The following is a 24,971-nucleotide window of genomic DNA, read 5'->3' as shown; positions in this document are numbered from 1 at the left end:
ACTCTTGCTAAATCGACCTTGTGCAAGACAGGATCTCCAATTTTAGACTCATCTGACCGCATTCGCATACACCCTCTCTCTCGCTCTCTACTAATCTCACCATCTGCCTAAACTTTCTTAATCTTGCCATCTATCATTGTGTCCTGATATTTCCCCATTTTGCCCTCACCGAGAATTCTGCTGTGACATAATTTATGCCTTTACAGTTATTTATCTCTCTCTGTCCTGCACACACATGCTTCTAGACTACTAGGCACTGGCTTAAAAAGCAGCTGTCTTTTAAGGCGAGATTGAATCTCACAAGTGACTCGTTGAATCGCTCAGCGGCAGTCACACAAATGCGTGTGATGCATACAGGAAAGCTTCTCTTGCTGATCTAACTGTGCAACTTACCAACAGGCATTAAAATGCATTCAACAAATTGGATAAAACATGAACATTTTTACACTGATCTCACCGTGAAGCATGTTGCCAAATAACTGAGACAGCATAACCGTGCTGGAAACCTTTCGGAAAAATCCCCTATTATCCCTTAAAATACTGCCTAGGAGGGAAGCACACTAGGTTTAGGTCAAATGAAACCTTACATCAAAAACATCAATAGGTTTAGTCAATTCACTTAAAGCTGCAATCCATAACTTTTTGGAGGTCAAAATCAACAAAATCTATACATTTGTGTATAAAACTGTCTTCTAATGATTTATAATTTGAGCTCTATGATATGAATTTGCAGAAAATGTCACTTGGACATCATATGATTTCAAGCCACATAATGATTTGAGTTTTAAACAGAGGTGGTGACAGCTTTCACAGATTTAAGTCTAAAATACATTATAACACTTTTGCTCAGATTTTGCCATGCAGATTTTAGTCTGGACTGGTTGCAGAAAGTCTGTACCAGTCTGCAGATTTGATCAGTTAGTGTGTTCATATGTGAAACTTTCAAAAAGTCTGCAAGTGTATGATGTCTAGTTGAAAAAAAAATAGACATGTTTAGATTTTAAATCTCGTTGTGTATTCCAGCCATTCGTTTCCTTTTGTTTCAAGAATCGCAAGTTTTTTAAGCAACTTCTTCCCAGATTTTTTTATTTCTAAATGTTGTAGGAATTTTTTTGTAAAAGACTTTCAAGAGTACAAGACAATTAGGTCAACTGGTTATATAATATGAAAACCGTATATATTTTGGAAGAACCTAATTAAAAAGTTTTATATTGACATTTCAGACTTATCATTGTGGACTTTTGATGTCTTGGCAAATCTGAGCACAGCCTGAGATGTTGTTGAGATATCTTCTGAGAAGACTGCTTTGAGTTACATTTAACATCTTAAGAGATTTTAAAGAGATCAGGGGGTGTATTACAGAAAGACTCTTATTTTAGGTTTTGAATTAAATTATGATACGTTAAATTAGGATTTTTCACAAATCTGTATTACAGAAGCAAATCTTAACTTGATTTGGGATTCCTATCGTATCTTACAAAATCGTATCTTATCTCTAGTTAGGAAGTCTTAAATTGTACCATCAAGCTCGGCAATCCACTTTCAGGTCTGTTACCGAGCAACCAACTGATGCGAGCTGCTGACAACGTAAACAAAATCGAAAAACAAAACCGGCGAGCCGGTTTTTTCTATTAGTTTTTAAAAAAAATTGAAGTTAGGACAGCTGTGGGGTCTTCCTAAAGTTATGACACTTCTGTAATACACCTTTCCTATATGTTGTTCAAATAAGATTATGCACTTAGGAAGTGCTGTTCTGTAATAGCTTTTGTCCTAAATGAGGTCCTATCTGATGGTTACCAAACAGATAGGATAAGATTTTCAAGTTATGATCTTTCTGTAATAGGCCCCCTGATTTGTAACTTCCATCCTATTTCCATTTCACTACATGTTGAATAGGTATATACTGAGTGTGTTTGTGACAAATACAATTTTAAACGAATGAATCTGCTGCTCAGTTTAAACAATAACAGACTTCAGATTCACTCTCTGGTGTTTTCTCACTATCGCTTCGTCTCGAGCGCTGCAGCACAATCCACAGCTGTCTGAGTTATTCAGACCGCTTGCTTCCGCGGCAGCTGCTCAGGACGTCCCTGCAGCCAGCGTGCGTCTTTGTGTATACGCGCCCGTGTGTGTGCTGTTCTGTGTATTTATAGCTGGTCGCAAATACTTGAGCTTCTGCAGATACACACGACGTGTGTATTCCTGTCAGCAACATGTGAAGCGTGTGCACGTATGTGTAAAGGAACGTGGATGAAGTATTCGGACACTTTTGGAGTGTTTGTTATTCACTCGCAGAAGTGGAGCAGGTCCCACTCAATCCTTGACTCTATCTCTTAACAATGACAGCGTGATATTCTGGGAGATCGGGCCAGTCCACAAGTAATTTTACTCAGATTAACTCAAAACGAATCTGAAACAACAAGCTGAGATTAAAAGATGTCTGTTATTAGTCTGGTAAACATGTAAGGAGCTTGTGGTTGGAGAGTTCAGTCAAATTTAAGGTTCTGACAGACCTGCTATGCATCACCTTGAGTAAACTCCTTGCATGGATATCAGTTGCTTCATTTTAAGTAGGAACTTCTGGTTAAGATGTGATGTTACAACCACATCACTGTAAAACAATACTTTGCTGCCTTAAATTTTTAAGTATAATCAGTAATTTCAACTTTCTATTTTAAGCTTAAACTAGTGGTGAGTTAATATAACTTAAAATCAAGTGGATAAAACAAACAAATATAAGAAATTGCTTAAATTATTTTGATGTTCTTAAGTAATGTAAAAAGCTCAAATGACTTCTAAACCATGTTGATGGTACTGATTGTGATAGTTCGCCCAAAAATAAAAATTCTGTCATCATTTATTCACCCTTTTGTCCTTTTAAAGCAGTATGACTTTCTTTATTCCGCATAACACAAAATAAGATATTTTGAAGAATGCTGTTAACTGGCACCCATACTTGCATTGATTTTGTATCCATTCAGTAAAAGTGAATGGGGTCCGGTGCTGTTCGCTTACCAACGTTCTGCGGACGAAAGTAAGTAATGAAGGATGAAATGTCGTCAGAATTTTCATTTTTGGGTGAACTATCACTTTAATAATTACATTTTGGTAATACTTTACATTAAGGTGCTATTTGTCAACAAATTAGTTAATGCATTAGCTAACTAACAACGAACAATACTAATACAGCACTTATTAATGTTAGTTCATATTAATTTCAGCATTTACCACGACATTATTCAAATCAAACACTGTCGCTGTTATCATTAGTTAAAACAGCATGAATTTACATGAATAACTGTATTGACTTAATAAATGCTGAAAAACGAAATTGTTCATTGTTAGCTAATGTTAGCTAAAGCATTTACTAATGTTTACGAATAGCACTTCATTTTTTACAGTGTGAATAAATACTGAACAGGATGAATAAAGCCAAACTATATTAACTGAATTAAAGTAAGATAATAATAAAGCTATAAAACCTAATGTAGATATAGCACAGCCCAAGACAATGTCCTGAAAGAAATGCTAAAAAAACAGTTCATACTGCAATGTCTGGCGTTTGATTTTTGACACATTGATTTCTTGGCAAATCTCAAAGTTTGAGACATGGATCACCTGTGAAAATCTAGAAGAGACACATGACAGATGAATGCGGTCTATTTCTCAGGAGAAGCATCTTAGAAGTCTTAATTTTTTTCTTGCTGCTTTCAAGAAGAAACAATTGAGACGTATCTACCACTAAAAGCGTCACATATTTGACATTTTCCCTAAACACATGATCATTGTCGGAAGAAGTTAATAGTAACTCAACTATTCTCTAACTGGCTAGTTGTTTTCCAGCAAATTGACTGCCGACCTACTTACTGCATGCAAACCATGTGGTCTTCATACTAGCGTGGACTGAGAAGTTATTAGAAGATTGTGAAGTCATACTGGTCAGCTGATACTACTATACATCACCATGAGTGTGTGCATGTGTATGTTTTTGTGTGTGAGACTGCAACTGCAATTTATCAGCAGAAAGGCTGACCGCCTTAACATAAAAAAGAAAAGAATGTGTCTGAAAGAAGACGAAGGTGAAGGGGCAGGAGTGCCTCGGGTGAGGTCACGTCTGTGCATGTGTACTGTTTTGAATGGTGTGCCTCAATAATGGAGAACAATGTATAGCCAAACATATTCTGTGCATGTGTGTGCCCACTTTTAGTTACGCAAGCTTGATTGCATGAACGTTGTCTAAAGTGCCTTCATCCAAAAAGTGTTATCATTGGGCAACAGTCTAAAGAATCTTGGTTAGTACGTAACAAAGAGTAACACGTAAAGCTCAAAGTCAACAGGAAATCTACATTTACTTACTTTCCTAATACACACACATTATTCCAAAGTTAAAATACTGTCTTTATAATCTTTCATCAAATAACTTGTTCCACCCCGAAATGAATATCCTGTTTCGATCACCAAGCACTCCTACTGTAGATTAAACCCTACCTTCCAACTACTTGTCTAATGTGTGCAAAAAATACGTCAGTTTGTTACCACCACCCCAATGCAAGAACAAGCACGCTTGGAATGCGTCGTGCAAGCTGTCCGGTAACCGGCATACCTTCGTACAGTACCTTTCTGGGATGTGTACGTATGTCCAGGACATTAAATGTAACTGTGATATACAGTAGTTAAGCTCTTTGGTAAATCAATAATAACAGACGGACACGCTGGAGGTTACGGCTACCCGCAATTTACAGCGTACTCAAAACGGCGCCACTCGACAGTGTAATTCGCCGCTTGAGCTCCAGCAACCCTCGAGTGGACACAAAAATGCACATAATGACACCTCTCTGAGTATATTTCGTAGCCCTCCTCTCTCCGTCCCCATTTCATGAATTCTTTTCATTTAACAACCGTTCTGGGAAAGCGTTCGCCAGGAACACATCTCATACATATGCAGCCTCACGGACTACTGTCCGAGCCTCCAACAATGAGGGAGAACATTAACATTCCCCGTAACCCCAAACGCATACAGAGAGAGCGACTCACACTGGCTCACTGAGCTTTTTTTGTCCTGTACGCTCTAACAACTGAGCACCTTTGTGTTCGAACACTTCCTTGTCTCCAAACATTCATGGGGTCAAACACAGCGTTCTGATCCTCGTAGACCTCTGCTGAACTTGCTTCTAAAAACAGCCGGCAGGCGTGGGCTGCTCTGGGAAAACGAGATTAGTTCATTCCCAGCGACTTCAAAACACTGGATGGAGTCGACACAGTTTGTAATGTAGAGTATATATGCTATCTATTGTGTGTAAACAATATACACAAAATTACGTATATTTGTACTAATCACCAGGGACAAGTTGCTTAAACTTATCTGCTAAGTTAAGACTGTGTCTTAACAACGAGTGTCACTGACTAGCAGATAGTTAGGACCCATCAGTCTTACTTTTCATATTTCAATTAGACCAATCTACCTTTTTATGTAACTGATTTAAAGAATTGATGAGCAGTCTTGGATAAAAAAAAACTTCTAAGACTAGTCTAAGCAGTTTATGGAAGTGGCCCCACAGGGCTTGACATTCGGGAAAATTATTATAAATCAATAAAAGTCAACGCTCAACCCACGTGAATGAAAGAATGCATGCGATAAACTAAAGCGTGTGCTACTTGCAAATGTCATGAACAGTGAAACTATCATATGAATGCTACAAAAACATTGCATAGTCAATTATCATCTTTGTAGGCCTCCGAGTGAACATCTGAACATCTGAAAAAGTCAAACGCGTGTTTTGCGTGCAACATTCCGAATACTCCAGTTTTGATTTATTTTCACATTAAAATGTTTCCAAAGAATTGTCCTCCCTCTATTCCCCATTGAAGTCACATGATCCATGACTTGTCAAAAAAGGCGTCATGTCATTCATTTTTCTTTCCTCTGCAGAACACATAAGAAATGTTTTGAAGACTGTTAATAACCAAACAACATTGACCCCCTCTGACTTCCATCGTATAGACACTACTCAAATATCTTCTTTCGTGTTAAACAGAAGAAACAGTCATATTCGGTTTTTGAATAATGTGAGGATGAATAAATGAGGGGAGAATTTTTATTCTGTCTCTTTAACTTGACTTGTTAGTAGTAGAGTTCAGGGACAACTGAGAAGTAAAGTAGATATTAAATTCGGAAGAGAAACTTTCACAGTACAAGTGACCTCAAATACAAAGACTGAAAATCACACTTAAAATCAGATACGTTTCAGAAGCGAGCGGTATCACATCCTGGGCCAATCATAAAGCTTTGCTTTACAAAGAATCTTCCTCACGCTTTATTTTTGGACCATGATCAACATATGGATTTTGACATGGTAACCGTCTGACCACAGGTCGTGTGAGTGATGCTTGTACAAGTTAAGAGTTAACTCATGCCCTGAAGCTGTTGTGTCTTTTTTTTCTTCTGAGTGGTGATGACAGTCACAGCGGTGAAGGAGGCTGGTGTCAGCTGACCCTGCTTTCAGCCTGCAACAGGAAATGTGATCTTTACTGCAGCTCCCTGAAAAACAATCTCGCTATTGTCGGCTTGTCTCTCGCGCCCCAACACAAAAAAATACCTCACAATGAACGTCGCCATGCCATTCCTGACAGCTAACAAATAATCCAATGCTTCTATTCTGCCCTACAGGTAAATCAATTCCAGGAAACTGACACAAAATCCCAACATTAAGCTGTGAAGTAAAGTTAAAGGTTCAATTGCCTTAAGGAATATAGGGCAAAGTCATGAAAATTCTTTCATCACTCAATCGCCGTCGTGTCATTCAAAACCTATATGTACTTTCTTCTCCAAAACATAAATCGAAATAGTATTTTGAAGAATGCCGGTAGACAAAAAAATATATTGGATCCCATTGACTTCCATTGTATGGGCACCAAACCACCGAGCCATTTCTCAAAATATCTTTTATTACATACAGGTTTTGTTTAAGATACAGACTGCAGGGTTTAATGAGAACCTGTAACTCAATCGTGATTTATGGATCTAAATTACATTGAATCATGATTAGAAGCCTTCAGTTAATTTCCAAGCAATTAGGACACAACAAAGTGTGATGTTCCTACATGTCAAAACCACTGTTGGCAAAATAGAGCAATTCCTTCTAGATAAACTGTGGTTTCCTCACTGAAGACATACGATTTCAATGTGTATTATAAACTTTAACGATAGTGAGACCCTCTGTCATTTTTAAACCATCAGATGCCGCAGGGGCCACATAAATCATATCGTGAGAATGATCAGCGGGCTTCACAAGCGGTCCACGGGGCCCGGTTACAACCGAACAAAGGAGAAGGAGCGGTGTCGAATCCCTCTCGCCGGCACGGACGAAACTTTATCCGCGCAATGCTGGCCATGACCTCATCGTGTTGTTTTTCCCGCGAATGTTCGACTCACTGCGGCGCGCGCAACCTGAGCTGCGAGCTATGCGACCCCAGCAGATTTCGTGAACGTACAGGTTTACTTTTGTTTGCAATGACACCCACACTATTCATTTTTGAAAACTATAACATGGTACATCTACAAATAAAGATGCTTAAAAGGTTCTTCACAGCGATGCCATAGAAGAAACCATTTTTGGTTCCACAAAGAACCATTCATTATCTCTTTCTTACCTTTTTGAAGAACCTTTTTTCGCCACAAAGAAACTTCAGATTGCATGGCATTTAAGAACAACTTGATGCATCTTTTATTAAGAGTGTTAGAAAATGTATAAACATTAGACTAAGACAAAACTGGAAAATGGCAAATTCGATTTAGACTATCTTGGGTGCTCATCGTCAAAAAAAAGTATTATTTAAATGTTGGGTTAAAAAGTCATTTATCTCTGAACAAATCCATCATTAGTCTTGATTAATTAATCATTAAGAGATAGGAGCCATTTTAGGCTTCACTTTTGCATTCCTTCAATGATCCTAATGTAAACTTATTCAAGTCTGTATTAATTCAAGTCTGCTCTGAAACTATGGATAAAAACACATCAAATGAGTCAATGGTGGGGACTTAGTCAGACTCATGTGACAATGAAATGTCAAGCAGTGCCAAGTCATTTAATCTCCCTGTAGTGTAGAGCGCAGGTTACACAGTTACTAGCAGACTCTAGTATCAGACTCCAAACAAGGTCTGTTACGACTGATGCAATCTAAAGACATGCAAGGGCCACATCCATTCCGCACTGTCAACAAGCCGAACACGTCTTAAAAAGATGAGCATTGCCAGACCAATGCTAATGCTCATTTTGACTACTCACATCCCACACTCCTAACACTTCTTCGGTTTACAGTTGAAGTTCCTATTCAGATCTTGCACAGATTTCCGTATGACATGCGCTGATTTGTTGATGAAGTGACTAAAAACATTTCTCACAATCACAAATAAATTAATCACGATTAAATAATTGCAATTATGGCGATTAATTGTCTATTTTAAGGCTTTGACAATATAACTATTAATAACAATTAATTTATTAAATGAAGAAAATATTATCTCTAGAAATGTGAACATTTTGTAAATAACTAATAATATTTACTATAAAGTGAAAACTAAAACTAAATATGATGTTTGTAGATCACAGTTACAAAACAAATCAACACAAAAAAATACAAAGCTGATCCAACTCAAACGATGGAGAAATGTCACTTGAACGTAACAGTGAGTGCAGAACAAGGACGGTGGATGTAAAATGTTGCAGATACTGCAGATCACCCTTGTTTAAGGATTCACAATTATTGCGGTAATCTGTAATAATTGCGATTATGTTATAAGACAATTATTTCATAATTGTGACAGCCATATATAAAGCCGTGGAAAAAATTGAGAGACCATACCAAATTTAATTTCATCAGCATTTCAAAATGTGTTGTGACTATTCCAGTCCTGTGTCTGTTAAATTACAACAAAATCAAATGTCAAGAGTGACATAAAGTCATCCCAGAAATTTGAAAGTCCGGCAGCATAATAAGACAGATGAAAACTTTGAACTATTCCTGAATACATGTAGGAATATAACTGTTATATTGCTTGAAAGTAAACATGAACTTGTTTTCTTTGTAGTATTTGTAGTAAAATACAGAGCATCTTTTTGGGTTATTTTGACTTGTTTCTCCAGTTTTCATTTTCTGCAAATCAATAGTTTCATTTGAAATGTGGGTGAAATATTGTTAGTAGTTCACAGAACTATGTTTTGCCATATGGCATGAAGGCAAACAAGTGCACTTTCGAGACGTAATAAAAAAGTTAATCATACCTGCCACTCCCCAGCAGCGAGTGTCCCTGCGATCTGACTCTACGATCAGTCCCGCTGCACAACTTCCATCTGTGGGATGAGAACAAGTGGGGATGTTTCTCATTTCTTTCATTTCCTGTCTTTCACACACAGCCTTATTAAAAATCACCATGGTCACCATAGTTGATAAAAAATAAGTGGGAATACTACAATTAAGCGAAACTTTTAAACTTTCAAAAACTTCTTATACAATGAGAAGTTCGTTGTTCGTTTTTATTTTAACAACAGGTCAAATAACACATGAGCCTAAATGATATATAGGCGGAGAGGGTTAACGTTACCATGGTAAGTTTTTAGAAGCGCATAACTTACTGGTCCGAGCTCGTATATTTGGATCACACAGACATTAACAGTGAAAAACTACATTGAATGCTCAGCTTTGGGACATTTTAAGTGCATTCAAATGTGTCTCAGTCAGTTCAATTTAAGTTAACAAACAGAAACTCATAGGATGCGATTAATGTCGGTTCCTGAACTACAAGAACTGAGAGAACTACAACTCTCATGAACTGTGTGAGTCAATCTATGTCTTTACACGCTGTTTCTTTTACTTACTTAATGCATTTGTTCATTTTACTGTAAACGTATCCATACATGTGAAGTTTTTCACGTGTTAATATCATTGTTGAAAGTCATGCTTGATATAACAAACGTCTCAAAATGACAACTACTTCAAACACGCAAAAACAACAGAGATTGACAGCGGATACAAAACAAGCGATACTAAAATTATGCAAAACATTCAAGCTGGGCGCACACACACTCAACGTCAACCAATCTACACTTCCTTATAAAGCAAAACAGCACACACATGATAAAATGCCGCAATAAATACAGCTGTGTACCTTCAGTGAAAGAGAAAAGCGTGCAACAGGTTGATATTCCCTTTGAGATTCCTTCTGCAGACGAGGTTGGAAATCTTCCGGATTTATAGAAATGTTTAGATACTTCCTCTGTAAAATTTCGTGTTAATCCTGAGGTAATGGTCTGACATCCATTAAAAAGAGCAGCAGCGGTGTTCAGCAGTGGTGCGAGAAGGAGAAAGTGAGTTATTACAAGTATCTCGATAAGCCCCGCCCCCGAGGCGGACGAAAATAGAATTGTGGGCGGGCTCCACCAAAAATAGCGTGTGACGTCGCTCGACTGCCTTCACGCATTGTTTTCTCTTCTATTATTTTATTGGTTGAGGGTGCAGCCAATCCTGTCACACACATACACACTGCACTCTAGTGTACTTACAAGTACTCAACTCATAATTTCATTTGCCACCACTGCAATAACAAACCATTTATTGACCCCATTGAGAAGCATAAACATTCTTCTGAAGTAAGTTTGTAATTTTCGTCAGAATGGGCAAACGGCCTTTTTTTATTGTTTACAGATTCAACATTTGAAGAATTTTCAAAGTGGCATGTGCAAATATTTGAAGAATAAATTTGAATACATTTATTTAAAAAACTAACATATAGTCTAATGTATTTAGCAGAAATGATTACTCTTGTTATTGCCTTTAAAGTTAATATGATTGTATACACATTTTTAGTCAAATATAACCGCACATGATCGCACATATAGTCAGCTATCTGTATAATTTAAAATGCATTACTGTCTTTATGAGTAAAACAGAACCCGGCCAGCGTTCATGCGCCACACGTGCTCTGAAACCACTACCTGACCTGTTTCTCTGAAACCAGGGCATACAGTGACGGTCTCCAGTGGGTTTCTGATTTCCTTTGTGAGGCCCGCTCGCTCACTTCTCATCACCGGCTTACACTCAAAATTTACTGAGCAGCCTACCCAGCTTGTGGAACGGGTCTGTGTTCCCCCCCAAAAATGCTGTCCAATACTCAGCTCGCGGTGTTAACAACAATTATAAGCAATCAGGTTTGACAAAACACAGTGGTAGGGCAAAAGGTTGTGGGTTTGATTCCCATAAAAAATGTATGGCTTGGATGCACTTGTAAGTGGCTTTGGATAAAAGCGTCTGCCAAATGCACACATGTAGGGCCTAAATGTAAGAAAGTAAGATGAAGTCACAGAGCGACTGATGTTATAAGAGAACTATTACAAAAGTGATGTCTTGTAAATTCATGTTCAATTGATAAAGTCAGTTTTGTGAAAGCTTTGACAGCATAGCGGATTCAAGGGAATAGTTCATGCCTTTTACGTACTTTAAGTTCTAGTGTAGAGGAAACAGAGACCCCCTTACACACACACGCTGTACACTTATAACGAAACTAAAGCAGTGTTATGCTGCACCTAAAGCTCTTCCAACAGGGGGATCCCAGCAGTCTTACCAGAAACTCTTGAGTGTATGTGTGTGTACGTGCGTGTGTGTTATAATTACACAGTCCTTCAGTCTGAATCATATCCGGCATAAGCTGAAAATAACAAGACCACGATCTGACACTGAAACAGCACAGGAGGGGAACAGACGATATACAAACAAACACACACACACAGTTGTGTCAAAAGCGAGGTCCCCTATGCTGGCAGCTAAACATAATTACATTCTTGCATATGCTTATAATACATCCAAACTATACATTTTATAGAGCGTGTGAATCCCTGAAATCAAAACCATGACCTCGCCGACTGCTTTCTTCATGTTGAGCTACAGGAAACTTCAAAAGGTGCAACATTTTAAGACGCATAGAAATGCACATCTCGGTGCTTAATAAAGTACTTATAAACGTTTATATTGGTTTATGGTCTATTTACACTATACTATAGTATGATAACAATCAGGGGCCTTCTTAACATACCGGTTAGTAAAACCGAGTGTATTTTTTGTTCTACAGGAAGTGGTCAGCCACCTAGTCTTACATTTCTGAGACACACAGACGCATTCAGGTACAGTTGCTTCCTTTTGAACAGCAACAATGAACTTTCTTGCGAAGAGATAGGAAATAAAAAATCAAGAGACAGAAAATCACAACCTATGTTGTTGAATCATGCAACTTTATAATACTTTGCAGTTTGCTGTTATATTCATGATCATAAAACCATGTTTAAGAGCAACAAAGTAATTGCGATTTCGAAAACACTTCACAAAAGATTAAAAACTTGTCATTACCTTAAACACAGGTTGTTCACAGGTGAGAAATATTTTTTGCATGCAACACAAAAGGAGATTCACACAGATTGTTCAGGCTGAAGTGAATGAGGACCTCAAAAAATGCTCTGAAAAGTGTTTACATTCTGACCTTATGTGTCTCTTAATGGTGTTTTAAAGATAGAATCATGTAGCCATTATTCATTACATTTACATTTACATTTACATTTGGCAGACGGTTCTATTCAAAGCGACTTACATTGCATTGTATTATACATTTGTTTCTGACTATGTGCAATCCACTGGGATCGAACCCATGACCTTGGCTAGTGCCATGCTCTAACCACAGAGCCACAGGAAAGCTTCACATCTCCAAAACCTCTCACATGCCAACAAACACAAACCGAAGCTAAGGGTTCTGACTAATGAACAGTCTATTTAACCACCCAGCTAGTGCACAAGAGAGTTCTTTTACACCACACTTTGAACGCCATTACTCAATGATATACATGGTGTTAACCATCGATCGCAAATTGCTTGAGATTAAAAATCATGGTTTTCACGCAAACACAAACTCACAACATGATAGCAACTGCATGCCAACCACTAATTGTTTTGTTTGAAGTTTTATTGTAGTTTTAACTTGAACTATCTGTTATATATATATATATATATATATATATATATATATATATATTTTATATATATATTATTGTTTGTGTGTTATTTTAATTTACATTTTCAGAAACTTTGTTTTGTTTCTTTTGTTATTATTTGTTAAATTTTCATGTTGCGATTTGTTTATTTAAATTTTCTTTAGATTTTTCTTTACTTTCATTTAATACATTTTGTGCCTCAGCGTTTTCACTTTCAGTTTATTGCTGAGGCAACATTTTTTTATATTTTTTTATTGGAATTTCACTTCTTTAAATTTAGTTATTGAGTTTAGCTGTTTGAGCATAAACAACATCAATCAAGTCCCCACGGTCAAAATTCACAGAAAAGGAAGATATTTTCTTCAACAGAAATCATTTTTTAGAGATTACAATGAACGGCTTTGATTTTTCCTGGTTTAGTGACATCATGGATTCCAAAATTTACATTGTCCCAGGACACACACGCTATGGGGTAGACCCATCACAAAAGACTGGCTCAGCTTGACCAATCCGAGCGTTTCGGAAGTAGGGACTTCATAGAACCAGGAACTCAACAGCATGTTTTCTGAGAATGGAGATGACAGTGTAAAACACATGTACAATATGTAAAATATAAAGCAGAAAGTTTGAATCCTTTATTTTTTGTAAACTATAATAACCTGCCAACGTGCTAACAAAAATGTACAACGCCTTAGTAAACGTAGAGTTCTTGGCATAGGCACGGAATTTGAAATCTATTGATTTGTGTTCATGGACACGAATTTCCCCCTTATTTCGTGTTACTCAGCATGACTTTTAATACACAGACTGCGTGTGTATTTACATTTGTATATTTATAACCTGATATCAAAATAAGTTGTAGATATTTTAGGAGGGGGCTAACCAACACGTTACCTCACCCCAAACCCTAAAATCACAGCCGCAAAGCCCAATTTTGCTAAAAAGGCGAGTTACACGAGGTGGCAAAGCAATGATAAATGGCTACTCTAACACCAGGGGCAAGTCAAATCATTACAAAACATACGAGTGAGATCAAGGAAACAAACGTTCACACGAATGAGCCCCCTTGTAAAATAGCTATGAATTCCCATCAGATTGCATTGGCTAATTTGTATGAATTTATACATTGTGATACTAAACAAACTATACTATTACTAGAAAAAAAGCAAGAAGCTCCACCATCAGCTCCACCTTGAACCACACAGCACTGGCGCAAAAGCAAATTGTACTGAAATATTAAAATAAAATCGTAAGAATTCATACGCATTAGCATCCTCATAAAATAGTTACGTTTTTGCGGTGAGTTTGTGTTGAAAACCCCTAAGCAACTGCATAGCAAATCCTTAGAAATCATCCACATCCTAGAGATGGCATGTCAGTGTGCTAACAACAACCCAGAACACCTCATAGCAACCCCCTGGCAACCACCTACATAACCCCCAATAAACAAAAGTGTCTCAGTTCCGCAGTTTCTTCTACCTTGACTAACATTTGGCATTAATTACCCTGTTATTGTGTGACAGATCGTAAAACACAAGGTTTGTTCTCTCTGCTACATACAAAATCAGCTTTCTCACTTTCAAATTCCTTCTCTCACAGACAAATGCGGAAATGGGAAACCGATGCTGAGAATGCCAGCAAAACTAGTCATATGAATCAACCAGATTTGATTACATCTCTGGCCTCAATGTGCTCTTTCAATTTCTGCTGCACTACCTTCCTCTTAAATAACCTCCACACACACAAACACACTATGAAAGCGAGTCAGTGTTCGGCTCCTAATGTAGCAGGTTTGATTGGGATTTGTGCTGATATAATGGCAGCCATTGATAAACTTTAATCGGATTCTCTATGGCATTTAGATGGACAGTAAGAGAGTCATGCACAGGCCCGCCTGGGGTCTGTTGTGTGGAAATGTCAGCATCTACGGCTCTGTTCAACTGTCAGACTCACCCTTTGGTGGACAAGTTTGAATAAATCCTTATATTGATGAAGATTGCTTGTTCAAAGCACTGTTTCTATTGCTTGACTTTGTTCAATTTGCTCTACGAGTTGTTGTATTTTAACTATTTTGCGATTTGGCAATACAAATATTAAGTCATGCAAATGAAGAAAAGAAAGAGAGAGAGGTGGGGTCACAGTGTGCCAGGAGGGTCTGTCCCTCAAGAACTCTAAAGGAATTTAGAGAATGTTGGATAAGAAGAGAGACCAGTAAGCCCTGACGGAGAGAGAGAGTGAAAGAGGGCCAACGGGCTTCATGGGAGAGGTTTTGAAACAAACAGATGTAGCTGAAGGAAAAGAGAGGGTGCGGAGAGAGAACAGGAGAGTTTAGGAAAAGGATAACGTGTGTGTGATGGGAACAGGGATTAACAGGGAGGAGTTTTAAAGGGTGGGACGTGGAACGCGTTACACTTTAGATAATGTGACTCATGGATGACTAAAAGAAGGCAAAGCAAACACAACACTGCAGCACTTTGTATCTGACAGTTTACTTTGGCTTCCAGGCTGAGACTGGCCTCCAGTCGCTAATTAAAAATACCATGTCAGGAGTTTAGAAACTTACAAAAGCCTCGTGGGAGGTTCAGCATTCCAAGAATCTTGGCTGCGCTTTGGGTGCTTTGAATTTGGGAATGTTCAGGCACTGTTTCGGCACATGCTATCAACTTTTTGGGTTTTGGTTCAGCTATAATAAAACCAGAAGCCGTTTTTGGTTTGCCAGCCTTGCAATAAAAGCACGAGACAAGTGGTAAAAGTTAAACATAGAATCTCTCATTCACAATGACTGTTGTAGAGATGATTTATGCATGCTGTGAGGAGCCATGTGATTTGATTGTGTGACCTGTGGTGTACAATTCACACAAATACAACACTTTATGGTTTCACTTCTTTTAGTGCATTTACATTACTTTATATGAAGAGTTTGGTTCCAAAATGAGATAACTCCGTTTTTCTTTACAAACTTAATTATTATGTTCCTGGTTCTGTCTATTTGGCAGTAACACAATGTCTTTACATATCCAGGAGCGGTTTTACATCACACCCTTTCACACCCTTGTTGCTGTGTTATCTGAGATTTTTACCTTCTCATAATTAATACAATTTCAGATACATTTGTTTAACATAGATTAAATGTGTAGTTTAGTTTTTTCTAGGCATTTCTTTTTTTAAGATCAAAAGTTTGTTTTTGCGTTTATTTGTGTTTGTTAAGGGATATTTGAAAATGAAAAATTCTGTCATGAATTACTCACTCTCTTTTGGTACCAAACCTGTATACATTTCTTTGTTTGGTTGAACACAGAGAGAGATTTTTGGACGAATGTTTGTAACGAAACAGTCATTGTCCACCATTGACTACCATAGCAGGAAAAAATACAATGGTAGTCAAAAGTGCCCCAGAACGGTTTACTTTTCTACATTTTTCAAAATATCTTCTTTTTGGTTCAACAGAACAAAAAAATTATGAAGTACATTTTTCCAACTATGGTGTCAATGGGGTCCAAGAACTGTTTGGTTACAAGCATTTTTTCAAATATCTTTCTCTGTGTTCATCAGAACAAAGAAATGTATACAGATTTGGAACAACTCGAAGGTGAGTAAAAGATGACAGAATTTTCATTTTTGGGTAAAGTATCCCTTTAATATTTAGAGGATCAAACAATTTCAAAGTCCTACGTCACAGAGTAAATTTGATCACATTAGATTCTTAATACTAAAGCTAATGAGTATATGGTTGCAAAATATTGTGCACATACACAAGAAAACACACATGCGCTCGCTCAGTGATGCACATGTCACTGGGTTTAGGTACTGGAAATGAGGCCACAAAACCGTCTCTTTTTTTTTAAAACAGTAATGCACAATGCATATAGAAAACAGACAAAAGATGAGGTGCGAAGTACGACGCAGATGAAGTTTCCACACTCTTTCCAGTGTTTTTGGGGTATGTGGGTAAGTGTGGGCAGCAGAAAGCGTAGCAGAGCGACGCTGAGAGTTCAGTTACTGCTGCCTGAAACCGCTTCAAATGTGATGTTCATACACAGTACATCAGAGACCCCAAACACCAAATTACAACATGGCAAGAAACATGGGAGGCAAGGCGGTGGGCTTATTAACACTAATACTTCATTTTTGGGAAAATCCGCAACTTGACTATTTATCTTCACCAAGTGAATATTCAGATAGGTTTAGATAATGGTCGTTTTGCCTTTCTGTTTATTTGTTTTAGGTATTCATAGAAAAAGATGCTGTTAGTTTACACCTGAAAACCGTGAAGGAATTCATTTCAAAGGGACAGTTCACTTCAAAATATTTTTTGCATCAACACAAAAGATATTTTGGAGAACATTTCTCAAAATATCTTGTTTTGTATTCCACTAAAGAAAGAAAATAATACAGATTTGGAGTGATACCGGGGTGAATAAATGATGAAAAAGATGTGGAAGTTAACTAAATCCCTTTATTTTCTATATAGTATAAAGTATATGTAAACATAAAATAAATTGTGGTAAAACTGAACCACAGCAAAAATAAGTATATAAATCATCTAAATAAGGGCAGGTATAATTCATTTTTTGCAGTAATAAAATTGGTCAAATAAAAGCAAGTATGATGGAAACTTTTGGAGCCATAAGCGTCTTCATATGAACTGCAGTGGAAACTGTAGTGAGAATTCAGTTTGTAGCCCTATATGAACAGCGCGAGCATCAAAACTGATACTGGGTAATTCCCACCAAGCTTTGGGGTGGACGTGCTGCATTGACAAGCACCCACATTTTTCAACAACAACAATCCTGAAAAGGTGGGCAGAAGAGGTGGAAACAGAAGCTAAAAATAACCTCTGTCTTTACGTCTCGCGCAAACTCCCATCCGTTCCTTTCTGTGGCTGCGCTGTATGCTCGTCCCCTTTAGATTTCGGTTCTGAACTCTGTCACATAAAAACGTCTATTAGATGCTGTCTCAAAAAATAGAGCTTAAAATAGACGACCACATAGCAAGCAAATGTCAACCTTAAAGTTTGTACATGTTAAACTGTAGGTAACTGCTGTGTGTAGGCTAAACATTTTTGATCTAAGTTTAAAAGCTTGAAACCTAAAAATATAAACAGAAGTGTGTTTTCTTGAGATCTACTGAATATCAAGTTGGTACAAGACCATAATGTTCTAAAAAAATAAAAAAATAAACCTTTTACCATAAACCATTATTGTTTGACACCCTCTATGTTTTTTTCCAACCAATAAAAAATGCTTGTCAACTTTGACACACAGCATTTAATCATTTAAAAAGTATATGCTGTTTTTACAATTTCCTGAAAAACAAAAAAATGTGAACAAACGAGGCTTCAAAAAGACAGTAGCCTACAGCAAGTTTTTACATTTGTATAATTTTTAAACCAGCCATGTCAAATCTTTAAAGTGATACATAAAGTCTACAAGGAATGTGTTGGAAATCTCAGAGGTTTTCAGCTGAGTGATACTGAATGTTTCCAATCTAACCCGAATGTGTGTGCAATACTATGCGATGAAAATATGCATAGGAAAATTGACCAGCGTGGAACAAAAAGGTCAAGCTAGTGACAAAATGGAATTGATGATTTCTATAGATGTCAGTCTTGGTATATCTGTGTGACAGTGTGGTCATGATGCACTGCAGTCACAATGAAGACCCTCAAAGTGAAGCGTGTGAGAAACACATGGCGCTTCCTGTCAGGCTTTGAGTCTAATGCAAGAACGACATGGAAACTCTAATAGTCACCACTAAGCAGTAGGATTGCTGAAAACATAATTACTGTGAGAAGTTTAGAATAAAGTGTGCATAGATTTGGGGAAATGTCAACCTGTGAAGAAAGACTTGCTTAGACCCTGTAACTGGTACTGGAAAATACCTGAGCAGACACAAACAACACTGGTCCAAAAGCACTTCCTGTTTCAGGTTTCAATCCCAAAATTACAACCAGAACATTCCGAACCAAACCGAATCGTGTCAAACTAACATCTTCAGACTAATCGAATAAGGCTAATGGAATAATGTTCCAAATTCAGTCCGGTCTGCCACATCTCTCACATTCTAAACAACTATAAACCATCTTTATGTGAATACTTTGCAGGAACACGCAAACTGCTCTTCTTACTGTTAAAATCCTGGTAACTCACAAAAACACTTGTTGCCTTCTACAGCCGCTAAAATAATTAAGAGATCCTTCCAAATGTTCCTTTCATTAGGATTTCCAGAAATATTGTGCCCATTCCAGTCCAGTGTTTTTTGAATTTCAACTAAATCAAACCAAAAAATATTGTTAGTAAAGCGAAACAAAAAGGATTGTTTGACCTAAACACATACTGTATCTACAAATAGTACATTTGGAGAAACTTAAATGGTGCTTTAAAAGGGTCTCTTAATTATTTCGAAGGCTGTAGAGAATATCTCTTCATTGTATCCTATATTTTAAAGTATCTTCGGACAAAAGTTACTGCTAAATACCTAAATGTAAATTTGAAAACGCATAAACTGAAACAGGAAGTGCTTCTGGACCAGTGTTATCTACAACTCGCAAATTTAACTACTGTCAAATTGTTGGGCCAATGTTTATTTTTTCTTCAAACCATTGATCAAGATTTACCAATCCTCCTAATTCTGAAATATACACTTGTGAATGTGTCTACTATAAATGTAACCTTATGACCTAGACCAAAACCCGCATAAAATCCGCCATGAGTAGCAAACCTCTGGACTATCTTCCCGAAGAAACCAACAGCATAACACTTAGCTCTCATAACCGCATTACACTGTGTGGTAAAACAGATTAAAATCTGGCCTGGTTACCAAAGGTTTCAAACTCTGCGACACATTTAACCTCAGGTTGCTTTTGAAGGGGTTTTGCTGTAATAAGTCTCCTGCAAGTGGTTTTGGACCGAAAGTGTTTGTTAAATGTTTGCTTAAACAAGGAAAAATCAAACACAACCTGGCTTGACAATACGTACAATAAATGTCCGATCTGTAATGATTTCAGCTGCAAACATTAATCATCACTGGGAGTAATTTATTAATAACAGGCCATAATGTGTGTTTTTCCAGGAAATGTCTGAATAAATGGGAATGTTTGGACTGCCAGCAGCAGGTTTTTCCCAATCGGCACTATTTGCTTAGTGACTAATGGGAAAGCGCAAAACATAGACGTATGTTGAAATTCAGTAGGAGATTTTATATTAAATGACTAATTTTGCGAATAACTCCACATATTTAAGTAATACATCCCACAGGATCATTTTATCACTCAGGGTTTGCTCTTTCGTGTCCCGGGAGGCATCGAGTTTGTATTTATGTTTTTTCTTATAAAAATGCATCACAAGTAATAAAAGTTGACAGACATGAGAGTGTTGACATACAGAAAGAGTATAAAGCCAGTTAATGTTTCTGGGATGGCTGTTAAATGAGCATCTTTATATCTTATGATTTTATACTGTAACTGTGCTCAGTTTATTTAGGCAGACGTGAGCACAGTTTGCTCATTTTGAAATAATTTGAGAAGACACATGAGATTGTTTGGGAGAAAAATCTGAAAATCAGCAAACTTTATTGTTTTAAGACTTAAATATAAAGGTCTCATTTGTGACCTTACAAGATAATATATACTACACATACACACAATAAAAAGCCAGAACGGGACACCAGAATTGATATTCCAAATATACGTGTCAGACATTTACTTCATGTGCACCACTAGTAACAAAAAGAAATGGATGGAGACAAAGAACTCTGAAATAAGATTAAAAGCAATCCACCACATGCTTGAAAAGTATGTAGCTAATGTAAACTTCTTGCCTCATTTTGAAGTTTGAAAGCACAACACAAACAAAAATCTTTTCCACAAACTTATTCATAGACATTGTCTATTCATTCAGTTCACTGAAGTCACCAGAGGAGGGCATCCAACACATGACCACATCTGAGAAGAACCTTCGCTATTACTCTGTAAACAAACCACTCATGTGGATAATCCCAAAATTGTCGAGAACAAAAATAGTTTTCTCATATCCTGCTCGGTATGGAGCTTCACTGTCATGCTATGCACGAAAGACATATTTTCATGTCTGAAGCAATATGTCAAAGCAGCTCATGTAAGTGATTACAGCTGATCAATTCCAAGCAAACTGGGAATGTGGTCTTGGTTCCTGTGGTTGGGGGGCTAAATTCAAACACACTGCTGTGAGAATGGGTGGGGATATATTTATAAAGGTCCCGTGTCCTATAAACTCTTTAAAACAGTTAAGTAATGCCAAATAAATATTTAAGCAAGCATCCTGCAGAAAAAGCTGATTGCTTGAAAAGAAAAGACGCTTCGAGTGTTTTTAAATAACTTGTCTCTTTTCGGCGGTTAACATTGATGATACTGACATGTGGCGTTTCTGGGAATGGAATAGTTTAGAGATCAATCTTTGTCTGAAAGGATGTGCAGTCAGGTGACCTTCTTACCCCTCTTGACCTGAGGGCTTCATGCGAGTCGGCCTCTGGGAGAACATATTGGCGAGTGCTGGTTGGAGATCAGGTTTCCTGTGACCCATTTCCAGGGTTGAGCGAAATAATTAAGGGGTGCTTGTTAAAACATGCATCTTCATTGCTGATGCTCATTTTTTATGTTCATGGTTTTTCAAAGCCTCTAACCAGAAGTATATAACTCTGACAAGTTTCCCATCTTGTACCATTTGTACCATAAAATGTGCAATTACCAGGGTTGCTCTGAATTGAATTCAAGGGGTAATTCACCCAAAAAGAAAAATATTCTGTCATCATTTATTCATCTTCATGCCATTCAAAAACTGTATGACTTTCTTCAATCGGTGGACCATGAAAGAAGATATTTTGAGAAAATTCTCAGTGGTTTTGTGTCCTTGTAATGGAAGTCAATTGGTTCCAACATTGTTTGGTTATTAACATTCTTTAAAATATCTTATTGTGCATTCTGCAGAAAATGCATTGTAATATGTTTTAAGAATGCCATTTGTAGTCCAATTAAATGTCTGTATATTGCATTTTTAATACAGCGAATAGGATGCAGACCTGCTATTTGAATTTGAACTAAAAGAGGCAGAGAAATCCAGAAGAAATTCATAAAAATGCAGAAATATTTTATCTAGAACGTTTAAAAACAAACTAGAAACTGTATGCTTGTCGGGACAAAGCTTTACATGTCGGCTTGAAGAAGTTTAAAAAAGAGACAAAGATACAAGCCATCTAGATACTAGAATTTTGTCCTCATTATCTTATTCGGCCAATCGCCAGCCACCCACAACGCCTTAGCAACCACATAGCGACACACTATAACAAGTTCCAAGAACTTGCAAACTGGCAATAACCTGGTAACCATCCACAACACCATAGCAAGTGCGGTGAATTTTATAACAATCAACCAACAATTGTCCAGAATATGTATAAACTGAGTTATGTGATAATCTGACTGTGAAACCTATACATTGAAAACTCCACTGTGTTTATTTGCATGGGTAAATCCAAATAGACAATAATCTGTGGTTTAGAAACAAGAGTGAGTTTGCATGTGGCAGCCCATGGATTGGCAATGGATTGGAACAGCTGGATGATCCGAGGTCTGCCCTCGACACTACAGTGATATTCTCAATGGATGAGAGGACAGATACAGGACAGGCCAGTGGCAGAACAGAGAGTACCACTTCCTGTTCAGGACAGGAAGGGCTACCGCTATTCTATCTTATCACTTATAGCACAGGCGGTCCGGTGAGACAGGGGTACAGCAGAGAGAGGATAATGAGAGGAAGAGAGTTTAACTCCCTGTTCAAATGAATGCTCATGGACAACCGAAAATCTTAAATCAGTTAAACGCATCTCGAAGGGAATCGAATTGAAGGGATTTTGTCCATTGTTTTCGTGCCAATTGTCACGTTTCAAATGCATTTAGAAATGCATCAAGCTTACGGCATGCTATTCATTGACTACTTCAGCAGAAACTGGCAGCGTTCATAACCGAAGCTTCTCTATTTAAAGTTCAAAACTAAAGACTTCAACATATAACATGTGTTTACTTCCTATTTTCGATGTTAAAATGGGCATATCACATGGACAGACGGACAAAAGTAAGCAGCTAATGAGGTTTTGGGGAAACAGACGACAACCTCAGACTGTGGGACTAAAGCATCACAAGGCCGGCCACAAGGCCACTTCCTTGTGGATGTGAGAAGAGGGCATTTCCTCTCAAATCTCCACAATTAGCCTGACATGTCCACAAAACCATTGGATCATTAAGCGGACTCTGACGGAATTAGTCTTCTTATAGTCTCAATGAAGAAACTACTTGGTCCTAAATCCAGAATAACAGATGACTGACAAACTTCAGACTATAAATTATCTCCTTTTAGCAGGCACACTCCCAAAACACGGTTAAAAATTGATTTTACAACCTGAGGCTATTGGAAAATCTATAAAGATCTACAGAAAACGTGTATTGTGAGGTTGTTCCGAAAACCATCCCAAGAAGCCAAGAATCAATACCAATCAATACATCTTTAACCTATAATGTATCACCAAGAACCAGAAACCCACAGGGAGAAAATGATCCTTTGAAAAAAGAAGAACAAGAACTGAACAACCATTAAAGGATCATTGAAGAACCTTTTTTTATAGTAGCAGACACTCAATCATATTCCACCCACCCAAAAAACAAACATAACCATCCCTTCCCATCAATTTCTTCCCCCTTTCCACTTTCTGAACCCAAAACATTGCAAACATCACCAGAACATGCCTATAAAACCCACTGAGAATTCTCCAATTCCCTTTCCAACATCTACAAACATTTCTCATTTTCCTTTTTTAAGTCATGAGACTGCTATTTGTCCTAGACTGACACAGATGCACATGTGCCGTTTGACTCACTTTAGCTCTGGGTGGGTCTGTTTCCAATTTTCTCACCCCTCCACCCATAAAAAGAAAAGGTACCTCCAAAAACAACACAACAAGTGAAGAAAACGGCTCGCACAACGCTAAAAGTTTCCCTCCTTCAAAGACACGCGCACACTCACACACGTATCGAGGCAGCAAACAAAAGCTGCGACTCCTAAACTCTTATCAGCGCTTTCCTTCCCCTCCGCGAGAGCGTGGGAGCAGGGAGCCAGAGCAGAAACCTGCGACCGCAAACAACAGGAGGAAGCCGGTAATCTGAGTTCAGACCATTCCAGAGAGAGGGGAAGAACGAGACATGCTGAGAGGAAAATACCGTCTGGATCACACGGAACCGAGAATAAAATCAAAACCAGAGGAAGCTTCAGAGTTCAGAGGACCAGAAGCGAGCTTGTCGTCGGATCCTCTGTGATGCTTCTTGTCAAATGAAACCAAAGCTGGAAAACGTGACTGAATGGAGATGAGAGAAATGACAAAACAAACACTCACCAGTGAGTCGAGTGTACATCCAGTGTTTAGGGCTTTACAATGCCATAGTCACCAAGTGTGTCTCACGGTGTCCAACCAGTGCAGTCAGTGTCCTCAACAAAAGATAGAAAGTAAAGGAGAGGGGACACGCTCTCTCTTCTCCGCTCATTCAGACAGTACTTGCTAATAGAAACTGACAATGCGTCTTTGCAGTAACAACTTGTTTGAGGATTCCCCAAATGTCTGAAGCAGCAAGCGGAGGAAGAAAAGAGAGGAAAGAGAGTGTGAGAGTGAGTGAGAGAGTGTGTGTGTTTGGTGCTGAAGGGAGGGCTGGGGGGTTAGGGGAGGTGGGAGGTACACGCTCTGAGGGGACCGGAGCCATCTATAGCAGACAATAGCAGGAAACTGAACATCAGGAGCTAAATAGCAACAGGCAAATTATTAGAAAGTACAAGAAGAAACAATACAATTGAAGACTGAAGTAAAGTTAATGTTGCCACTTGCATTTCAAGTTATTTTCGACAAATTTTAAGGCGTGTCTGGAAT

At 37.9% G+C, this 24,971-nt stretch overlaps 1 protein-coding gene across 3 annotated transcripts in view; it reads right to left on the bottom strand.

Moving 5' to 3' along the window:
* hdac7a (histone deacetylase 7a) overlaps positions 1-24,718 on the bottom strand; it is a 73,418-nt gene extending 48,700 nt beyond the window's left edge. Inside the window, exons 1-2 of one of the 3 annotated variants that reach the window (XM_056732991.1) lie at positions 24,447-24,718; positions 9,282-9,350 (exon numbers count right to left, since the gene is read on the bottom strand). In XM_056732991.1, coding sequence (XP_056588969.1) covers positions 9,282-9,350; positions 24,447-24,465 — 88 coding nt within the window. In that variant the 5' untranslated portion in view covers positions 24,466-24,718. Of the gene's footprint in view, positions 1-9,281; positions 9,351-10,165; positions 10,404-24,446 lie in introns of those variants that run through there. The other 2 variants (XM_056732995.1, XM_056732993.1) reach the window with 2 other exon arrangements.
* Positions 24,719-24,971: the final 253 nt, after the last annotated feature.

The sequence above is a fragment of the Triplophysa dalaica genome, chromosome 20, assembly GCF_015846415.1.
Source record: "Triplophysa dalaica isolate WHDGS20190420 chromosome 20, ASM1584641v1, whole genome shotgun sequence".
Lineage (NCBI taxonomy): Eukaryota > Metazoa > Chordata > Actinopteri > Cypriniformes > Nemacheilidae > Triplophysa > Triplophysa dalaica.
Note: the sequence above shows the minus strand (reverse complement) of the source record. Positions and strands in the feature narration are given on the sequence as shown.